Below are 22,682 nucleotides of genomic sequence, written 5' to 3'. Positions count from 1 at the left end.
GTTCATCACAGTAGAGACCCTCAGAAAACATTCCAACAGAAATAATATCCTTCCATGTTATATTCATCATGTAGGCATAAGAGAGACCCTGTCTTTAACATGCCATAAAGTTTTCCATACCTAAAATGTTGTGAAAAGAATAGTATAAGAGGCAAAAGATGAAGACATTTAGTTTGGGACACTATCTTCCAGCTTCATGCCTTCCCAGAGGTACCATTACCTTCACAAGACTTTCATGATCACTATGCCATCAACATTTCCATGTGCAGGCTGTAGGAGGGCAAAGCAACAACAACAACAAAAAGGGTCATCAAGGGCTGGAGAGATGGCTTAGCGGTTAAGTGCTTGCCTATGAAGCCTAAGGACCCCGGTTCGAGGCTCGGTTCCCCAGGTCCCACGTTAGCCAGATGCACAAGGGGGAGCACGCGTCTGAAGTTCGTTTGCAGTGGCTGGAAGCCCTGGCGCGCCCATTCTCTCTCTTTACCTCTATCTGTCTTTCTCTCTATGTCTGTCGCTCTCAAATAAATAAATAAAAAATGAACCAAAAAATTAAAAACAAACAAACAAACAAAAAAAAAAACAAAAAGGGTCATCAAATCAGAAGAGAAACTAGCTGGAATAAAAAAGAATTTCAGTTAAAAGGAGGAGACAGTAGGAGTGCAGATGTGGGAGGATCTCTGTGAGTGAGAGGTCAGCCTGAGACTACACAGTGAATTACAAGTCAGCCTAGGCTAGATTGAGACCCTACTTCAAAAAAAAATTAAATTAAGAAAATAAGGAGAGAGATAGAGCTTGAAAGAATGCATTTTGATCAAATTGTGTTATGCTCCTGTTGAGTAATAGTCATTATTATTGTTTTTTTTTTTTTAAGAAGACATGTAAAATATATTCTTTTGCCAGATACATGCCTTTAACCCAGCAATTGGGAGGCAGAGGTAGGGGGATCACCATGAGCTCAAGGCCACCCTGAGTCTACATAGATCAGCCTGTGCTAGAGCAAAACCATACCTCAAACAAACAAACATATATATATATATATATATATATATATATATATATATATATATATATATATATATATATATATATAATTTTTTTTTGAGCATGATGGCTTCATGCTCAATAGACCTACCTGAGAGGCATTGGGAATTCGAAGGACAGGAGAGGAGGAAGACTTGTGAATTGCACACTGACTTTGAGGCCATTTGAAGCTTCCAGAAGCAGACAACTTAGAGGGAAGGGTTAGTGGGATTCACTAGGTGTCATGCCCGCCGGTGTTGTCCTGTCCTGTTACAGGGCAGTTTGCATGGAAGGGGGAGGAGATAGCCAGGTTTTGCATGAGGTTGTGGCTGGGACTGTGATTTCTATAGTGATGGGGTCCTGTTTGCAAAGCACCTATTGGCTGCAGGCTTTGTAAATTCCCCTGGGTTTGGTCCAATCGCCAAGGCAGAGCTGCAGAGTCAGCAGGACCTTTCTGCTCCTCAATCTCTCTTTCTTGCTGAGTCCTTCTCCCCTTTCAGCATCTCCTTTGCACAGAGCCCTCTTTCAACACCCTCCCTGGCTCTGTCCTTCCTGCTCCCATTTCAGATGCTAGGGCTTCTTTTTTTCCCTCCTCCTTCTTCTTCCCCTTTTCTTTCTGGCCACCATCTATTGAGGACAGAAATAAGGGGTTTCATGCAAAACCATAGTCCTTGCATTTCTTCAGATGAGCAGATTTTCTGCTGGAGTACATGTAAAATACACACATCATCCTGAATCATAGCTTCTCTGGGGGTGTGGAGAAGAAACAAAGAAATTACATATCTGTATGTCAACAGAAAACCCCTTGCAGCCTGGCATGCAGCCTTCCTGGAAGACCTAAAAATATGTGCTATTTTCAGCTGCCTCTCTGATGTCCCTCGCCTCTTCTCAGATTTTTTTTTCTTTTGCTTTGTTTTTTTCCTTCATTTTTCAGCTTTTGAAAGTCTGCAGCTGACCCTTGGTCCCTTGCAGATAATTGCACACACAGCCTCACTGACTGCAGACCTCTTGTCTGTGCTTCTCTTCTGACATTACAGATTTTTCTTCTCCTTCTTCTTCTGCTGCTTCTTTTTTAAATGTATTTGACTTGTGAAATCTGGACACAGGACCATTTTCCATTTGTTCATGCATGTCTGTGGTGTGGATGGCTGTGTGTGGACATGGAGGATGTGAATCTGATTGTGGCTCAGTTGGATCCTTAGCTCCAAAGAACCTTGGGTTTATGATGAATGAATGTGTGTTTGGGGGTGTGTGTGTGTGTCATTGTCCTGCTCCTGGTCTCAGTTATATGAAAGGCTTCGGAGCTACCTGTGTGTCATATGTAGGGCTGCCTGACATTCAGATTCAGATAAACGGAAGTGGTGGAGAGACAAAAATATATCAATCTATATATCTATAAATATGTGCGTCTATCTATCTATCTATCTATCTATCTATCTATCTATCTATCCATCCATCTATCTATCTATCTATCATCTATCATCTATCTAGACATCCATTCAAGACAGGAGAGAGATCAGAGCCCTCCTTCTCTGTAAGCCCCAAGGACGTAGAGATGAAGACAGGAAACTTGTGTGAGTCAAATTGTAATCAATTAGGGCTTTCATTTATCTTTTCTTTTATTGCTATTTTTTTCCGGATTTAACAAAATTGTCAGATCTCACTGCCTGCCTGCCTGATGGGGTGCTTTGCAGTGGGGGTGATGTGGTTAACCAGACAGAAACTAGAAAAACAGGCCTCACTGGATTTGCATTAAGCAATTATTTCTTGCTTGCTTTCTTTTTCTTTTTCTTATTTCCCTCATCCCTCCTTCATCTGCTGAGCTGGGATTAAATGAGGGTTTGTGTGATGTAGGAAATAATGGCACACATGTCTGATGCCTTTGCTCTTTCTAAGAATCTATTAAGTGACTGCTTTATGAATTCATCATGTGAAGCTTGAGTGACAGGCCAGTCCTAGGCGTGGCTGTTTGTTTTTGAGAAATCAGAAGTCTCCTAAATCAAAAAGCCAATTGTATGAGAAAATAAGCAGCGTGCTGGAGAGATGTCTTAGTGGTTAAGGCATTTCACGTGAAGCCTAAGGTCACAGATTTAACACTCCATATCCCACATAAGCCAGATTCACATAAGTGAGGCAAGTGAGCAACGTAGCACATGCCCATATGCATATATTATTCTTACCAAATTGCCCTGAATTTGCACTACACTTAGTGTTCGTATTCATATATTAATGCTACTCTCCCTTTTGATTAGAGAGTCTTTTCTTTTCAGATAGTGATGACCATTGGGATGACCCAAAAGGCCACATCCAGCACTGAAACATCTCACATCCTCCAAGGTTCATGTTGCATTGTGGAGGAGGTGACAGAAAGAAGGCAAGAGCCAAAGGAAGGGTACTGTCCCATTCCACGGGACCTAGTTATTCATGGGGGCGAGGAGGACCCTAACCTGAAATAAGATGGGTGAGAGAGAGGAAGAGACTCAAGCAAATGTACACTTGTCAAGAGTCCAATTTTATTCAGCCGGAGTCGTCTTTTGAAGGGTTAGGGTTAGGGTTAGGGTTTTGGGCGAGAGGGGGGCTGGAGGAGGCAGGTGGTGGAAAGTTACAGAATCTTCTTGGCCTTTGGCCTAGGACAGTTTGCGGTTATTCCGAGAATTCACGGTACAGTTCTCATGTCTCTGCAGTTGCCAGGCAGGGTGTTAATTAGTTAGGTGTGGCGGGGGGGTGGGATGGAATCAGTTAGGTGTGGTGGGGTGGGGGGATGAGGAAAGGTCAGAAGTTGCTCAGGGCAGAAGTTGCTCAGGGCTTGTCTCTAACATCTCCCCCTCTTCTGTATACAAAGACTAGGATAGGGAGGTTACCGCGACCCCCTGATGATGTCCCAAAGAAGGGCTTGTTTTGTGGCCGATTATTTTTGTTGAAGAGTAAAAATGGATCCAGAGGAGCAACCTGACATCAGAGAGGCGAGCATTCCCCAGAGTAGGTTGAGCGTTGTTACTCATAGGTCATTGATTTCGATAAAGTCATTTGGATTGACCTTAGAACAAGGGGCACAAATGGGGTCTGAGCCTGTTAGAAGGGCAGTGCTGGACCCTTACCCGTCATTGGATCGGCCTCCTCTCGGCGAGGTCGTCCTGTCTTAGGCGGGTCGAGACTTAGCCACCTGTTCCATCGCTGACTTACCAGACCACTCACTTTGTGGAAATGTAACGCATTTTGCTCTCAACAAGACCGTCAAAACCCCATAAGGATCCTGGAGGAAATATGTTTGGTAGCCAAATACTATATGAGGGGTCGCGGAGACCTGAGTTATTATTCGGAGGGGTGGGGCCAAAATTTCCACCCCAGGGTGGATCTTTGCAGGGAGGTAAAGTCTAAGGGTCAAGATGGGGGGTTGTCTTGTTCTTTTGGTGGGTCAGCGGCAGATGTTTCTTCTGTGGCGAGGCGATGGTAATGGACTTCCACAGGCTTGATTGTAGAATCTACCTGACTCTTAACAAAACTTGTTAATCGTTTGAAGTCCCAGGGGCCAAAAGAGAGACGTAAAAGGAAACCTACAAAAGGTCCTAGCAGACTGGGAAGCAAAGTGGTTAGCCATGTAGATGTGGAAAACCAATTTTTATACCAAGATTCTTGTTGTTCTTGAGTCCTTTTTCTATCCTCTAGATTTCTTTTAACTTTATCAAGACTATTTTGTACTAGCCCAGTCTTATCTGAGTAGAAACAGCATTCTTCCTTGAGGGCTACACAGAGTCCCCCTTCTTTAAGGAAGACTAAATCTAATCCTCTCCGATTTTGAAAAACTACCTCAGAAAGGGAAGCTAATGAATCTTTAAGATCTTGTATTCCCTCCTGTATGAGGCTGAGATCTCTATCCACTAAGGCACTGAGATGTGAAAAATGTTGTTGGGAGGTAACCATTGAGGCAATACCTGTCTTGCCCCCTGCAGCACTAAGCCCCAGGAGCACAGTCAGGGTAATAGCAGTTAAAGGCTCTCTTTTTTGTCTGATGGAGATACCCTGATGCAGAGTGGATAAAAATTCTTCTGGATTATGGACAAGGAATCGCGGTAGCACGATAACTACAACGCAGTAATCTTTATTATTAATAAAATCCTTATTGACTATAAAAGGAGTCAGACCCGAGAAGCAAGCCAAGTAGGTGTTATTAGGAGCCTTAGTATAAGTGGATGTTCTGTTGATAACAATAGTCTGATTACAGACTGATATGAGTGAATGGGGGGGGGGGAGTAACATTTTAGGGCCAACAAGACAGAGTCCAATACCTGAAATGGAACTAAGAGTAAGGCCTCCATCTGGGGCAGCATGCCAAGGCAGGCCATCTGTGTCATTAGTAAATATAGGGGTCATAAGCATTGCAACACCCTCATAAAAGGGAGGTGTAGGAGAGAAGCAGATCCAGCATTCTTGATAATCGGGATTGCTAGTATTATGAATAGCTTCTAGGGAGGCGTTTACTAAAGAAACAATGAGATCAGCCGAACTTGGGGGTCCCTCAGGGATGGTGGGTTGGAACAAGGTATATTTTTGAGATAACTGAGTAACAATAGGGGGTGTGGTAGACCTTGAGATAACTGTTAATTTGGGTCTGGCTGGTTTGAGTAAGACAGGGTTTGGTCCCATGGCTGCAGAATTTTTATTGGGAATAGCTTTGAGTAATTTGATTTTAAAAGTGAGCCCAGAGTCTTTTCTTTCTCTATAGATTCGGAGTCCCCATTCAAATCCTTGGCTGGTCCAATCGTGTTGTCTGGCTCGGGAATTGAATTGGATTAATAGGGGACTATACCAGCCACCTGTAGGGGACTGGTTGGGATCACAGAGTCTTACTAAGTCCCAAGGGGAGTGGTTGGGTGTTGCTTTAGGGTGTACCCATTTTCTTTTTACTGAGATATAATCCCAGGAGGAGGAGGGCTTCCAATAGGTGTCCCCAGTAGTTTTGCAACCCCAGGAGGCACAAAAATAATCACCAGCCCATCCAAACTTGTAATTAAGGGACTTATCTCAGTGGGCTCCTGGGCAGACATAAACACCTTCCGCTGCACCATGAAGGTGGCTTCTTTCGCCAGTGTTTCTACAGCCGGGGAAATCAAGGCTGCGTCTGGCCAATTCAGGTGCCTTGTTGTTGGGCTGAGGCCATAGTTCCTCTGCCGTGCCCCAATCAGGGTGTGCTCCAAGGGCAAGGGCGCAGAGATCCACTTCTAGATGCGGCCATTGGGGCTGGGATCCGACCGAAGAGCTAGAGTTAACATTATCTCCGGCCTGGTTTTCAATGATCCAAGTGTAGTTATAAATTTGATAAGGGGAAGGGGCACTTACCACCAGCCGGGTTACAAGTAGAAATGAAAGAATGCCAAGGCTGAGCATCTTTCTGTAATTAAGCACAATTAAAATCTTTCTCAGGGGTTTCCCTGGGAGAATTAATCAATTTTATTAGTCTCTCTGGGAGCCATCTAGCATTTTGTTCTTTAGAGTCATGTATGCAAGCATGTCCTTTCCCCCAGATTAACACAGGATATGGGCCGGACCATTTGTGAGTTAATGGATCCTTCCATAATGCTTGAGCATAATTATTTGATGTAGAAGGGTGCCAAAATCTATCAGTCATGGATTTACCATCTTTATCAAGGGTCAGGAAATTTAAAACAAACAAAGCATGGTTTAATAATGTTTTGGGACTTGCTGCCTGGGAGTATAATATTCCTCCTGAGTGTTGTAGCTTGGAGAGCATATTTTTAAGAGTTTGATGTGCTCTTTCTACTATACCTTGTCCCTGTGGATTATAGGGAACACCAGTAAGATGTTTTATTTTTAATTGAGCACAGAATTGTTTAAAGCTAGTGCTGGTATACCCAGGGCCATTGTCTGTTTTAATAACTTTTGGCAATGGCATAAAGGCAGAGCAAGCAAATATATGATTAATAACATTTTTAGTAGCTTCCCCCGTCTGAAGGGAAGCACAAATAAATCCACTAAAGGTATCTATAGACACATGGATATATTTTGATTTGCCAAAGGGAGAATGATGGGTGACATCCATTTGCCATAATTCCCCTTGTGTAAGACCATGAGGATTAACTCCCAAGTGTGGCTCAGGCAAAAATGTTATACAGCCCTGGCACTGGCAGACTATCTGTCGGGCCTGTTCTCGGGTGATAGAGAACATCTGTCGGAGAGTTTGGGCATTAAGATGGTGTAACCGATGTGTCTCTTGTGCCTGAGATATGGGGTCAGGTGGGGTGACCATTCCCATTAGGATAACAGAACTATTTTGAGTTGCCTTATCCACAAGGTCATTTCCTTTACTTAAGGGTCCAGGAAGACCAGAATGTGCTTGAATATGTCCTACAAAGAAAGAGTGAGTTCTGGCCAGGATTAGTTGTTGAAGTTTAGCAAAAAGAGGGGAAGCATTGGTAGAGGGATGGATGTAAGGGACCGTCTCAAGCAAAGGGACTGAGCTGGCTACATAGGCGCTGTCAGTATAAAGGTTAAATGGGTGATTGGAGAGAGTCTCAAAGACCTGTATAACAGCAACCAATTCCACAAGCTGTGCTGAAGAAAGTCTAGTTTGGACTTTGGAGATTTTTCCATTGACGTTAAAGGCTGCAATTCCAGATGAAGAACCATCAGTAAAAACTAACATGGCTCCAGGAATGGGAGAAGTTTTAGTCTGTTTTGGGAAAACAATGGACTGTCTATAAAGGAATTGAATTAGTCTGTCTGAAGGATAATGATTAGCTATTTTGCCTTGGAAGGAAACACAATCAACAGCCCATTCATCAGAAGACTGTACTAGCCATTGAACCTGGGAGGCGCTATAAGGCACACTAATGGTGTCTGGGTCTTTTCCAAAAAGTTTAAGAGAACTTTCTCTCCCATGTTTTAAAACCTGGGCAACCAGGGAGGGGTAGGTAGGCAGAATTTTGGGGGGAGGGGTAGCAGGTAAATGGATCCGATATAAAGGCTTAGTTTGCCATAAAAGACCGGTGGGTGTAAAGGTTGTAGGGAGAATAAGTAACCATAACGGGCAGGTGGGAGAGAAGTATTCAATCTTTTGTGCCTGAATGGCCTTTTCAACAATTTGTAAGGAATTTTTAGCCTCTGTAGTAAGCTCTCGAGCAGAGGAGGGGTCAGAATCCCCTCGCAAAATATCAAACAAGGGTTTAAGTTCTCCAGTAGTTAATTTTAAATAGGGTTGTAACCAATTAATGTCCCCCAAGAGCCGTTGGAAATTGTTAAGTGTTTTTAAAGAATCTTTTCTTAACTGGATTTTTTGAGAGAGGATTTTATTGGAGTGTAATTCAAATCCAAGGAAAAGGTGGGGAGGATGGACCTGAACCTTCACTGGGGCTATTTGTAGTCCGAATTTTTGGAGTATAAGGATTAATTCTTGTCCCACCTCATATAATTTTGTTGTCTCTGGGCCTGTTAATAAAATATCATCCATGTAATGAATGCTATATAAATTAGGATATTCAAACCGAAAGGGATCTTTTTCTAAGACACTGAGTAGGACTGGCTTGTGTGCCGGCGGACTGGATAGACCGGGGCCCTGCGAGAATTTCCTGGGAAGAAGCATCACTGGAAGCTTTGCTGACAACCAAGGATGGCAAGCAAAGGGCCCTTGGCCTCTGCGTCTCCTGAAAATTCCAGCTCAGGGGGTCCCAGCGGGACTAGTAAGGGCCCTGGCGAGAACGGAGGGCAGGAGAGCACCTTTGAGTGCAACGTATGTCTGGACACAGCCAAGGACGCCGTCATCAGCCTGTGTGGCCACCTCTTCTGTTGGCCGTGTTTACATCAGTGGTTAGAGACCAGACCTAACGGGCAGGTGTGTCCAGTTTGCAAAGGGGCATCAGCCGGGACAAAGTCAGCCCACTCTATGGCAGGGGCAGCACCGGTCAGCAGGACCCCAGAGAGAAGACCCCTCCTCGTCCTCAAGGCCACAGGCCAGAGCCGGAAAATAGAGGGGGATTTCAAGGATTTGGATTTGGAGATGGTGGATTCCAGATGTCATTTGGAATTGGGGCATTTCCATTTGGTATATTTGCCACAGCACTTAACATAAAGGATGGACGGCCTCCCCCAGCTGTCCCTGGGACACCCCAGTACGTGGATGAACAGTTCCTGTCACGCCTTTCCCTGTTTGTAGCCCTGGTGATCATGTTCTGGCTCCTGATTGCCTAGGGCTGGGCTCCGTCCTGTCTGCACCCATAGCAAAGCCTCTGGACTGGTGATGTGCCACCCCCGTTCCTGGTGTTTGGCTTCCTGGCTACTCCTGACCCCAGAGTCAGATCAGAAACACGTCAAGGAGTCTGTCCTCTCCCTTAGAGCTGCGGAACTCAAGATCAGTTGATGAGGACCCCCCAGTGTCACCACTGCATAAACAGTCCTTTTGTCACCTTGGGCCTTGGTGTTGAGTCCCCTCTCATGGGCGGCAATGTGAGTCGACACAGGGAAGTGATTGGAAAGAAAGAAACAGAATGTTTTTACCCTGAGTTTTATGTTACGGAAACAGAGGGATGAACTAAACGGTATTTATGGAAACTTACTTTTATCTCTTTAAATACCCCTTAATAAGTGGCCACCAAAGTGGGCTGCTTCTACAGAGACGGTCCCTTCTGGATTCCAGTGCTGGTCCGTCTGTCTTTCCCTCTCTCAGCAGAGACATAAGAAATTGCTTGGGCTGGAGAGATGGCTTAGCGGTTAAGCGCTTGCCTGTGAAGCCTAAGGACCCCGGTTCGAGGCTCAGTTCCCCAGGTCTCACGTTAGCCAGATGCACAAGGGGGCGCATGCCTGTGGAGTTTGTTTGCAGTGGCTGGAGGCCCTGGCGCGCCCATTCTCTATCTCTCCCTCTATCTGTCTTTCTCTCTATGTCTGTCGCTCTCAAATAAATAAATAAAAAATGAACAAAAAAATTAAAAAAAAAAAGAAATTGCTGACCTGGGAAGACCATAATTGCATCAGCTGAAGCTGGAGTTGCTTCATGAATTTACCCAAGACTCAGGTCTTTTACTTACCCAGGCTTTGCAGGTTTCTTGGCCCTACAAAGCCGCTTGAATGATCTCCTAGCTTCCCGGTGGAGATTGTCCCTACTGAGACATGTCACTCCACTCAGATTTCCCATCAAGTTTCCCCTCAAAATTAAGTGCATCTGCCTCTCTCCTCCCGAGGGAAGAGAGCCTAGACTACTGCTAACCTGAGACTGGCTGCTCTGCTTCAGAGTTCCGATGAGATGACAGAGGAACAACCAAACAAGCAGGCCCTGCCCCTAGGGCGCAGAAGTTCTGATTACATCTCCCAGCACTCACCCAGAGAAGACTGGAGGCTCTGTCAGGGCCACCCAGTGCATGTGCAAGAACACCAACCTCAGAAGCCCAGTTCTCCTTTTAAAGAGACAGGGAGTTGGGGTACCCACCTGTGATCCTGATTTTGGTATGGCTCCATAGAGTCCCTGAAAACTTGTACGTATGCCAAAGCCAGGAGTAGATGTGAATCAAGGAGAGACTATATTTTCCAGGTCTGATGTGTTTTTCAGTTTCCTAACGTGCTTCCTCCAGATCTGACCACGGCAACGTGGTGCTGGGCAGGTGAGGCAGTTGTTGCGCTGCCCACCAAGCTACATCTTGGAAACTAGCTTCTCCCTGGAGCTGTCAGTGGTGATGTGAGATGGGCTTCTGCTGGGGTCTCTTGCTCAATCCTCCAGCCCACACTGCTCCTGGCTTGCCTGCACCAATAACCACTAAACGGAAGAAAGCCTTACCTGGCACTTTTCCCACATCCAACTATATAATGTATGGAAACCAAGACCTTGAGGATGGTGAGGAAACCCTCCTTCCCACTGCATAGTCCCCGCCCCTCTCCACACACCTGCCGATGCCAGTGTTCAGACAAAACTGTAAAGTATTGAGTAGGTGGGTTGGTTAGGCAAATTCACTTGCTAGGAATAAGCCACCAACTTTATAGTGTGCCTGACAGGTTTTTAACATTCATGGGCATCCCCTCAAGTGTTCTCTTTGTCACCTAGAAATCCCCAGTATAGGGGTCCCTAAGGTATCTCTGTTCTAGAGAAAATTGGTAGGTGGTCTCGTTGTAGTGTGGCTCTAACTAGTACAGGGAAAACTTTAATCAGTGTATTTTAAGATACGAGTTTCCAGAAGAAAGATTAAAGAAGAGTTGTGAGTAGAAAATATTATTTGGACATTTTTGAAATGTGGTGAGCCCAGGAGAGCTCTACCAGCAAAGACATCTGGGAACACACTGCTAGTAAAGCTGGGGTGGCAACATGCCTCTTGTGAACCTTATAGGTCCCCACGCACCTCCGACCAGGAGCTGGGCAGGAGAGCCAGCTTGGGAGCCCCCTGCCCTCGACAGGGTAGCCTCCATAGGATCACCACTCACCCTCGGCCACAGCAGCTTTTCTTTCTTGTGTTGTGTGTTGTGTTGTGTGTGTGTGTGTGTGTGTGTGTGTGTGTGTGTGTGTGTGTGTGGTCTTCTCAACCTCTGTCCTTCTGCCACCCTCATGGATAAGGACCAGGTCCTGACCACAGTCAGAACATGGCAATATGTACAGCAGCACACCTTTTTTTTTTAATTAATTAATTAATTTATTTATTTGAGAACGACAGACACAGAGAGAAAGACAGATAGAGGGAGAGAGAGAATGGGCGCGCCAGGGCTTCCAGCCTCTGCAAATGAACTCCAGACGCGTGTGCCCCCTTGTGCATCTGGCTAAAGTGGGACCTGGGGAACCGAGCCTCGAACCGGGGTCCTTAGGCTTCACAGGCAAGCGCTTAACCGCTAAGCCATCTCTCCAGCCCACAGCAGCACACCTTTACCAGTCACTAATTTTCACTGTTGGGAAAGTGATTTGATTTAGAATTAAATAAATGGTTTTACATTAAAAAAAGAAACCTTTTTCTTAGCCTAGCATGGTGGTGCACTCCTTTAATCCCAGCACCCTTTAGATGTTTAGTCCTTTTCATTTTTTCTGACAGACTCCTCCTCTGACATCCACTCTCCCCACAGTCTTCAGTGCATTCTAACCAGACTCTTGTTAGTATTTCTCCTCAAAATCTATGCTTTCCTTCTCCCCAATTCATTGCTTGGCATTGCTCCTCACAGTCTACATAGTACTCATTGTACATTTTCAGAAGTTCACCACAACAAACACTCTATCGCTTGCACATACGTCTTTCCTCTTACATTCAGTGCTGGCTACCACACACCAGAGGATACAACCACCCACTTCCACACTCACTATGTTTCATTACTCCCTCCAGTCTCTCAGCTCTCTTACAATATTCTCTGCTAGTTATTTCATCCTACAGTCTACCCATTCCTGTCACCCTCAACGCTTTCTATTCTCTCCATAGTGTATGAGTCTCTCCTCCTACACTCATTTATTGACATCATTTTACTCAGTAGTTATTAAAAGCAGTTTGTAGTGGAAGTAACTGCATACTGTTATGGGAGCTGACAAGTGGTGAATACAAGAGGATGGTGCTATAGACTGTGGGGAGAAATGAAAAGCAGTGAGTGGTGGAGCCGGAAAATGTAGATTTTGTTGTGTGGGGAACTTCAGTGAATAGCTGATCCGAGATTTAGACACTGGTGGGTGTGGTATGAGTTAATGAGTGTAATAGGATGGTGGCTATAGACTGTGTGGAATAATAAAAAGCAGTGATTGTTAGCAGAGGATGCTATACACTGTGACAAGCCACACTTACAACAAAAGAGTTTATTATTGCTGGATGAAGGAGAAAAATGCAAGAGTGTGTGGTAGGTATGAGCTGTACTCTAGGATGGTGTGTCCTAGAGTGAATGTAGGAACAGGTGCTGTAAATTTGGAGAAGAAAAGTTGTGGGCTTTCAAAAACTGCTGTGAGGTAATCAGTTCTAAATGTAGGAGAAAAGCCCTGTGTATGATAGGTTTAATTATAAACAGGAATGAATGTGCAAGATCAGATTGTTATCCTTTTGTGTTGGGTTGAAGAGCAGATAATACATCAGGAAGTTGCTGTATGTTTTGCAGAGTAGTGTGAAAGAGGGTGACTGGAATGTGGGTGCTGTTAATGCTGTGTGGGGTGACCACGATTGAGTGCCGAGGAGGTGTGGTAAACTCTGCAGAGTGAATGAAAGCAGTGACTTGGGAAGAATGAAACTGTGGGATGCAGGTTGCAATAGTGACTAATGATTGTGGAAGAACACTGCTGTAACCTAATGGGCCACGTGACCAGTTGTGACTATATGAAGAAAAATTGCAGAGTATCCGTATTAATGAAATGCAGTGAATGTGGGTAGGTTTCTGTGGACAGTGGGGTTTAGTGACTGTTTCAGACAGCTTCGCATTGCGGGTAGAAATCACCCAACCAAGAGCAGCTTGGGGGAAAAAGATGTTTCTTTTGGCTTACAGGCTTAATTAAGCGGAAGTTCCATGATAGCAGAGGAAAACAATGGCATGAGCAGAGGGTGGCTATCACCCCCTGGCCCACATATGGTGGACAACAGGAACAGGAGAGTGTGCCAAGCCCTAGCACTGGGGAGCTGGCTTTAGCACAAACAATCTGCCCCCAATAATACACCCCCTCCAGGATGGATTAATTCCCAAATTTCCATCAGATGGGAGCCCAGCATTCAGAACACCTAAGTTTATGGGTGACACCTGAATCAAACCACCACAGTGACCATCACTGAATGTTATGGGAAGGAACTGTACTCTCTGCTGAGTAATGGAAATCATGTGTTAGGAGGGTGCTGCAAGATGTGTGTGGGGAGCCATAGTTGATGTTGGAGCATACACCTGTAGATGGTGAGGTGAGATCACAGTCTATTACTATGGGAGACAGATGTTGTGCTAGTGGGGAGTAATGAAATATGGTGGGTATGTGAGGAGAGCCCTGTAGAATGTGGGGAGCAATAAAAAAGTGAAGTGAGTAGGTCATTGTTGAGTATTGGGTGGGGTCAGTGGCCTGGAATGTGTCAGGAGAAGCCTGTAGACTGTGGGGAGTTATAAAACAAGTAACTATGGTGGGAATGTCTTGTAGATTGCGGCATGGGATGACAGAGTGTGGGTGTAGGGTGAGACCCTGTGGACTGTGAGAAGTAAAGCAACAAAAGAGAATGTGGGAGGAGGGTGCTATGGACTGTAGACAGATTTGACCAGAATTGAATGTAGCAGGAAGGCCCTGTGGGCTATGGGGAATAATGAAAAGGAGTGAACATGGGAGTAGTGTCCTATAGAGTAGTTGGAGTGAAGATCAGCAGTGAATATACCATGAGGACACTGTAGACTGTAAGAAGAAGGAAGAGCAGGGAGCATGGGATGGGAACTCAGTAGACTGTGTGGTTGAGTGATCGACACAGAATGAATGGAGTGTGTGGGGGGGGTAAGTGTGTGGGTGGTAAGTGATGGCAGTCAGTGTGCGAGGAAGTCCTTGTAGTCTGTTGGGAGTAACTAATGATGGGAGTTTGGGAAGCCAACGTTGTAGACTGCAGAATCCTCTTCCAACCTTTAACACTGGTCACCCCAAACCACAGTCTACGTTACATTCCTATTCTATTCAGTACAATTTAGAGTGTCCACTTCCCACCTTCAGAACTTTGTAAAACCTATCTCAGAGTGATGTAGTTCCCTGAATGAGGAAAATAATTGATTTATTTTGATGGTATCTGGAGAGTGGTATATGAAAAATAAAGTTTTGCCAATGAGCTAATGAGATTCCTGATGCTAATGATGATTCCAGTTCTGGAGTCTCTTCCTGAATCACCAACAATGCAAACAACCCCAACTAAAAATTGGCCACCAGTGGACATTCTAGAAACTAGTGGGCTCATGAGCCAAGTGTCCAGTAACATTGCCCACTAAGAGCTTTCCTTGCTCATGCTGTAGACAGCCCTCCCCTCCAAGGTGCCTCAGCTTCTGCAACACCTACAGCTCTACCTGGGCATCTTAATGCCCACTCTGCTCTTCCTCATTGCTTTCATATGTTTTCAAAATTCAAAGTGTCACCCATGTCCTATGCACGCAGCCTTGCTCTATCATCAATATAGCCCTGCTAAAGTATGTCAGCACTCAGAGTACTGTCCACCAAGAACTCTTTCATTCATAGCCTATCCCTCCTTCGTGCCCAGCCCCGAACCAATTCTACCAAACCAGGATCCTGTGATCCTCCCATTTGAGGCCAAAAGGAACAAGCCTCACCAAAACTCCTGCCTCACAGCCCCTCCCCAAAACTTCATCAGTAGCCTCACCCTGGTCTTTTCTTCTGTTGCCCTGACAACCTCACCTTAGGAAGCCCAATCACTCCTATCCAACATCCAACACTCTTGGATGGCTTCATCCTGACCCTTTCTCTTCCAAACCTTTACCTTCGCCTTCCCTGCTGGAACACCTGCACAATTCTGTCCCACGGTACAGGACCTTCTGCCACTGCAGCTCTAGGAGCAAGCTCTTCCCATTTCTATACAGGTCATCACTCTCCTCCCTTACAACCCACCCCAGCCCATCATGCCTGCATCATGCAGTGCGGGGATTCATTCCAGTTGGAGGTTGGCAGCATCTTTGCCATAACTCTTCCCACTTGTGCCTGGGGCTCTCCTGGCTTCGGCAGTGGAAGTGCTACAAACAATTCTTAGTGTGAGATATTCTAAGAGAGATGTGTTAGCACACGTTCTAGCATGGAGGGTGCCTGTTAGGAAATATATATATGCAACAACAAAAACAAAAACAAAATACTCTTGTAAGGTGTTTCTCCCCCTCACAAGCAGAGAAAAATACAATTAGGCTTAACAAAAGCATAGCTCAAAGTTTCTGAGGGCACTGAACAAGACAATATTAGCTGATGTGCTCCACTCCATGATTCATAAGTTTATGATCTATTTATAAAAAAACTTATTTATTTATTTATTCATTCATTTCAAAGAGAGAGAGAAAGAGGCAGAGAGAGGGAGAGAGAGAATGGGAATGCCAGGGCCTCCACCCACTGCAAAGGAACTTCCGACACATGCGCCCCCTTCTGCATCTGGCTTGCGTGGGTCCTGAGGAATCAAACCATGGACTTTTGTTGTTAAAAGAAAATGCCTTAATGGCTAAGCCATCTCTCCAGCCCTCGCAAGTGTATGGTCTTAATAATGCCTCGCTCAAGGCAGCATCAATTCCTGATCATGGTCTGAATGCTTGTGGCAGTGCTGTGTCAACCTAGGGTGTGGGCCTATGTGTGTGCTTGGGTATGTGCACATGGCAGAACCTAAGGGAAGCGCCATGGGCACTGAGCACACAGACTATTGTCCTCTTGAGTCTGGCACCCAACCTGGGTTTGAGGCCTGCCCCATCCACTATCATTATAAGAAAAGTCAACAGCCTGTCTGGGGTGGTAATAGCCTTCCCCGAATACTAAAGGCAAGTAAAGAGTTATGATCTATGCTTAGAGCTTGTGGACAATCAAGAAGGCAAAAGAGGCACTTGCCCTCATTATGTTTGTCACCTTTCCTTGATTGATGTACTCACTTAGCCTAGAAGGCCTTGAAGGACCAGTGACCATCTGAGTATCCTCCCTTAGACATTTCTGGCTGAACAAGCCTATTCAGAACTAGGACACAAACATTGATAATTTTCCAATCAACTGAACCTGGTATAGTTTGGTTCTCTTCAGATCTTCCTTATAAACTTGCACCCTCGCCTGGCTCAGTGCTTCAGCCTTCAGACCACAGAAAAGCTGTTGCACCTCACTGCTTTCTTTAGTAAAAAACAGTCTGTAGAAATCAAGGCGAGGGTTCACTTTTTCGTTTCCATTACATTTTCCTTACACTGTCATGTTGTGATTATTAAGGCAAGTTGTTGGCTGTGGTTGCCGAGCCGCAGCAGCTGCACATACAATATGTACCTACAACCATCAGCAGCATTGCTGGGTCTGACCATTGCTGTTGTGGCCTGAATGAGGATATGTACTAAACTTTGTGCATGGAAACCTATGTTGCCAAAAACAAGAATCCTCCAATATGGTTTGATATGTCCCCAGTGTTCTCTGAGAAGAGCTAATATGTGAAAATCCTTTCAGTGCTATCTTAGTTTCCAGTAGTTAACAAACAAATGTCTCTGTTGTTACACAGGATGTCTTTGTTTACGCCGGAACAAACCATCTGAATGATCCTTTCTGGCTTACGGTCAGTGTGGAGAATGCATTTCCCCAAAACCTGAGCTGCTGAAAAGGGCACAAAAGCACAAGGTCAAGCTGTACTGAGCAGTCTAAATCAGAAGTTGAGATTATTTATTTAATGCCATGGGGTTTGTGTTTTCTTTGTAGGAATAAACCAGGTTGTAATTAGTAAACAAGAACCTTTTTCAGTGTTCCATGGCCAAGGAACTCACCAACGAGAACTGCCCTTAAGTAGCTCACAGATCACACACTTATTTTGACGGAAGCCCTCCTGTTCTTCCTCATCAGAGGACTCGCTTGTGGAGGAGTCCTCCTCTCTCTCCCCATCAGACAGCTCACTTAAGGAAATGGCTGACATGGCAGCCTTCAGCATGGAAGAACACTTGTTGTAGAGAGATATCACTGAACCCCAATTAGGGAACCATGAGGACCTGATGCTCACCTGCCCAGACCCCTCAATTTTGTCACTAGCTGGAGATAACACGGTGCCATTCTCAGGGGAGCATTGTCCACATGGGACACTGTGCCCCTGAGGAGGGCATGGTGGTACAGGGCATCCAGTGATGCCAGTGGGAACTAAGGTGTCCTGGCCTACTGGTGCCAGGTCGTTGGGGGCTTCCTTCAGGGAGATGGGGTTTTCCTCCTTCTTCTGAAGGCATGGAGAGCGTTGGGGAAAGATGACCTTCCTTCTCTTGCAGCATGGATCTTCCTGAGCAGAGCTGCATCCGTCTCCTCTTCTCCAGATGTTCTGTAGCAGCTCTGGTTTGTCTCTCTGAAAGTTTGCATTTTGGTAGATCTGAAAGGAAAAGGAAGCTTTTAGACCTGATGTAAAGTGTGTATGGCTGTCACATTGCCCCATCGTACTCAGCTGATTATGTGATGGAGAAAATGATTTCAGTTGCCTGCAATGGTCCTGGTGCCCTTCAGCATGACCTCACTAGAAACAACCTACTCACAGGAGAAGACTGTGATCCAAATGCAGGCCATGACCAGGCCTCCAAGAATCCTCCTATCCTCCACCTTCCTAAGGGGATGGCACACGTTTTAATATCAAAGACTCTATTTTTGTACTCTATACAGTTACCATTCAGTGAATAATTTCAGTTTGCCTTGAAAATGAAAGCTGATAGCCCCTTGGTCATGGCGTTGGAAGTGGGAATCTAAACTAAGATGTTTTTCTCTCATAGAAAATTCAACACAAAAACACTCTACTTTACCATCATTGTCTGCTTTCCATAGTGCACTGGTGTATTATCTGGGTGGATATTCCTGAATCCATGAAGATTAAGTTGACAGATGAAACACTTTAAGCTGTCCATTTCAAAAATTTTATCTGCACCACTGCGTTGAAAGACCTCTGTTTCAAAAAGGTCTCCCTCAATCTTCACGGTGTCTCCTTTCTCACTCCAGCCCACAGACTTGAACGCCTCGTTCTCCACTACTGCCCAGAGTTTTCTGGGAAAGGAAAGCCCCAGGAGGCTGCTGGTGCCTTCCTCGCTGGCTGCATGTTGGTCTGGTTCTTCTGCTTGGAGGTTCTCTCTGAGGCTTGGATCGCGACTCATGCCTTGGGCACTCTGAGCTTCTGAACCTGCTCCTGTGTCCCCATTTGGATTACATGAAGCCTCAGATGGGGCTGCCCTAGCTGGCTCTTCACCAATCACTGGTTCTCTGATGGTTTCATCATTCTCTTTGATGCTCTGAGTGTCCATAGTCCTACACTAAATCCGTGCTACTTGTTCTGAGGATCACTAATCATGTCCTGCCTGGTCCAAAGCGCCTCTGTTCTAGAACCTTGGTAGGGAAGCAACAAACTGCTGATGTCACCATGGGCTCTGACATGTCATGTCACCATGGTGACTCTTAATCAGTTATAGGTGAAGCAAGTGCCCAAATGTGTAGGAGTGCTTGACAGGATCTTGGCTATAATACTTTCCTCAGTAATGTGGATAAAAGTGTAGTTTACATTTTCAGAATATTCCCCTGATTTCTGACAGGTAATTTTTCTTTATTTTATTTTTTGTTTTTATTTATTTGAGAGTGAGTGAGAGAGAGAGAGAGAGAGAGAGAGAGAGAGAGAGAGAGAGAGAATGGGCACGCCAGGACTTCCAGCCACTGCAAACAAACTCTAGATGCGTGTGCCCCCTTGGGCATCTACCTAACGTGGGTCCTGGGGAATCGAACCTTGAACTGGGGTCCTTAGGCCTCACAAGAAAGCGCTTAATTACTAAGCCATATCTCCAGCCCCCTGACAGGTAAATTTTGACACAGTCTAGTCCTGCAAGTGTTCAGAAAGGGATCCCATTTCTTATCACACACCTGAAGAAGAATGGGAACTGCAAAAGCAGTTTTCATCCTCTCTGTTTAGCTCAGGGCTCAGCACCTACTTGGTCAAAGTGTGGGCATAAGATCGCGTGGATCCTTTCTGTGTTGCTCAGATGTCAAAGACGTTGGCTGGCAGAGCCTCCAAATCTGGGCTCGGTTCATAACATTATAGCAGCAGGAGACCTTGGTGCACTCATTTGTATGTGTGTTAATGTGTGTGCACACATGTGACCTTTCAACTGTACCAGCAGGCTATTTGGGTCAAAGCATTTATATACACATATGAAAATATATCATAATAAAACCAGCTATTTTAAAAGTCATTTAGTTATTTATTTGCAAGGAGAGAGAGAGAGAGAGAGAGGCCAGGCAGGGTGGGACACGCCTTTCATCCCAGCACTCAGGAGGCAGATGTAAGAGGATTGCCGTGAGTTAGAGGCCACTCTGAGACTACATAGTGAATTCCAGGTCAGTCAGAGCTAGAATGAAACCCTACCTCATCCCACCCCCACCAAAGAGAGAGAGAGAGAGAGAGAGAGAGAGAAACCAAGAATGGGAGGATAAGGATAAGCCTCTAACCACTGCAAAATTCTCCAGATACATGCCCCACTTTGTGCATCTGCTTTACATGTGTACTGGGGAATCAAACCTGGGTCATTCAGCTTTGCATGCAAGCATCTTATACACAGAGCCATCTCTCCAGCACAAACCAATCTTTTTGTACAGTTAATATATACTAATAACTAACTGAGCTATGTAATAATCAACCTTACCAACTGTGAGACATCTCTCATTATTTGTAACAATATTTTCTTAGTATTCAGAATTTTATAAACAGACTACAAAGTCATCACATAGCAGTGTTATTTTAACTTTATGGAAAAGGCTAATTTGTGTAGAATAATGATGGTTTCTAAAACAAGATTGCATCATATGGTCATTTATACTTGACTTCACTGGAGGAAAATTTTATCTTTCTTTTCAAAATATTTTTATTTAATTGTAAAGAGAGAGAGAGAGAGAGAGCAGTGGATCTCATAATGAGATTGTTGTGACAGGGCCTGATACCTCTGTAAAAAATGCAAGGCACATGTTCCAGATTTATGTACCTGCTTTGCCATGGATAATGGGGAATCAGACTCAGGCCCCCAAGCTTGGGAAACAGGTGCCTCTAAGCAATGAGCCATCTCTTCAGCCCCTCATCTTTCTTTTTATGTTACGCAGTATCTCATATAGTCCAGGATGGACTTGGTCTTACTTACACTAGGATTACAGGAGAGGTTTTGTGCAGTACTAGAAAAGCACTGTACCAAATGATCTGCCTTCACAGCTCCATATTCAACCTCTTAATCATTGCCTATTACTATGACCATCTCATTATGGCATCCTGCATCCTAAAACCATTTAAGCCAGTCTCGATAGAGAAAATGTCCCCCAAAATGAAGGCAAGTACAGTAGGACTGAGTGAATGGAGCAGTCCCATTTCAGACCTACTGTTGTGTGTGAGATCATAATCAGTTTCTCTTCATGGAACCTTGCTGAGAAATAGTTCTGTGCTGGATGTTTTGGTTTCTGTGATGTTTCCTGCACAGATAAGTAAATGAAATGGATTATGTCCAAGACAAAATGTCCAAAGAAATAAATTCTGACTTAGCTCCTCCACCCATTAAATTCTCACAGGCATTACAACATGAATGATGTGTTGATTTATTGGGAATATTTCATGTTTCTATGGCTTCTATCTAGTCCCAAACACTCCTGGAATCCACTTACAATCTAGCTAACCACACTTTTTCAGTTATCTGTGCTCACACTGAAGTACCCTTATCATAATCATTGGTATTGTGAAGGTCCATTTACAATATTGATGAAGCTGGATGTGGCTGTGCATGCTTTTAATCCCAGCAGTTGGAAGGCAGAAGTATGAGGATCATTGTGTGAGTTTGAGGCCAGCCTGAGACTACATAAAAAATTCCTGGTCAGCCTGGGCTAGAGAGACACTGCCTCAGAAAACAAAACTAACAAACAAGTAAACAAAAACAAACAAAATGTTGAATGGAAGACCCACTGTATGGAACCATGCTCCTCTTGAAAAAGCAACATTTGCCTTGTTCTACACAATCCCAGGTGCTACCTTTGTTCAACTTTTAATTCAGCCACATTTTTCTTTTTTAAATCTAAAGGCAATGTATTAACTACCTGCAGCCATAAAACTCACAGCATCACCATGACGATTTCAATGTGAAGTCATTCATGCCTGTTGCCATGAGAAATTGGAAATCTTACTCCAGAACCACTTTCTTTCTTAGAATTTTAGATGTACACCCCCCCCCACACACACAGAGAATGATTTATTTATTTACTTTTTGGTTTGCGAAGTGGGGATTAGTCTAGCCCAGGATGACCTGGAATCCACTATGTAGTCACAGGGTGGCCTTGAACTCATGAGGGTCCTTGGACCTCTGCCCTCCAGTGCTAGGATTAGAGGTGTGTGACACCATGCCCAGCTGCTTTGTTTTGTTCAATGTAGGTCTCACTCTAGCCCAGGCTGACCTGGACATGCTTAAATCATTTCCCCATTTTACTGCTGCATATGAAATGTTTTGGACCATTGTTGAGTGGGCAAGGTCTCCACTTGCCATCTTAGAGAAGAATAAAAAAAAAATCACTCCTCCACTTTCACATTGTGTGGGGCACTGATTTTGTTGGGTAGTTGTTCCTGATATTTGGTTGCTGTGGGTTGGAAATATTTTCCAAATATACTTTTCATATTTTAGCTGCAAAATCAATATTTATTTTATGTTTTAATTAGGATACAGAGCTTTGGGGATCACCATAACATTTTCAAAAATTCATAAACCTCTTTTGGATCTGTGCACATTTAAAATGCTCTATTTCAGGTTAACTATGTGTAGTATACATATTTTTTTTGAAGTAGGATCAAAGAAAATACAAAAAGATATAGAAATGATCGTTATATCATCGTGAAGACCTAAGGATTGCAACCCAGCGTTCTCTTCTCTTTCCACTTTTCGGTCCTCTAATGAAAACTGTTCTATCTGGCCCATGAGGTTTGGTTGTACTCGACAGTGAGAATTCAAAGCCAGGATATAGACAGGGAAGATGTCTTAGTGTTTAAAGTTACTTGCTTCCAAACACAAGCATATGA

At 44.5% G+C, this 22,682-nt stretch overlaps 1 protein-coding gene and 1 pseudogene across 1 annotated transcript; one reads left to right on the top strand and one right to left on the bottom strand.

The window, feature by feature from the left end:
• The first annotated feature begins 8,626 nt into the window (after window positions 1-8,626).
• LOC101597174 lies at window positions 8,627-9,320 on the top strand (annotated as a pseudogene).
• Window positions 9,321-17,399: 8,079 nt separating this feature from the next.
• Window positions 17,400-18,900, bottom strand: LOC123457211 (heat shock transcription factor, X-linked member 3-like). Its single transcript, XM_045141202.1, has 2 exons — window positions 18,409-18,900; window positions 17,400-17,987 (listed from the first exon to the last, which is right to left on the bottom strand). The coding sequence occupies exons 1-2, from the start codon at window positions 18,898-18,900 to the stop codon at window positions 17,400-17,402; spliced, it is 1,080 nt and encodes a 359-aa protein (XP_044997137.1).
• Between the last annotated feature and the right edge of the window lie 3,782 nt (window positions 18,901-22,682).

This window comes from Jaculus jaculus (genome assembly GCF_020740685.1).
Source record: "Jaculus jaculus isolate mJacJac1 chromosome Y unlocalized genomic scaffold, mJacJac1.mat.Y.cur SUPER_Y_unloc_3, whole genome shotgun sequence".
Classification (NCBI taxonomy): Eukaryota; Metazoa; Chordata; class Mammalia; order Rodentia; family Dipodidae; genus Jaculus; species Jaculus jaculus.
The sequence above is the reverse complement of the archived record's forward strand: the minus strand, read 5'-3'. Positions and strand labels throughout refer to the sequence as shown.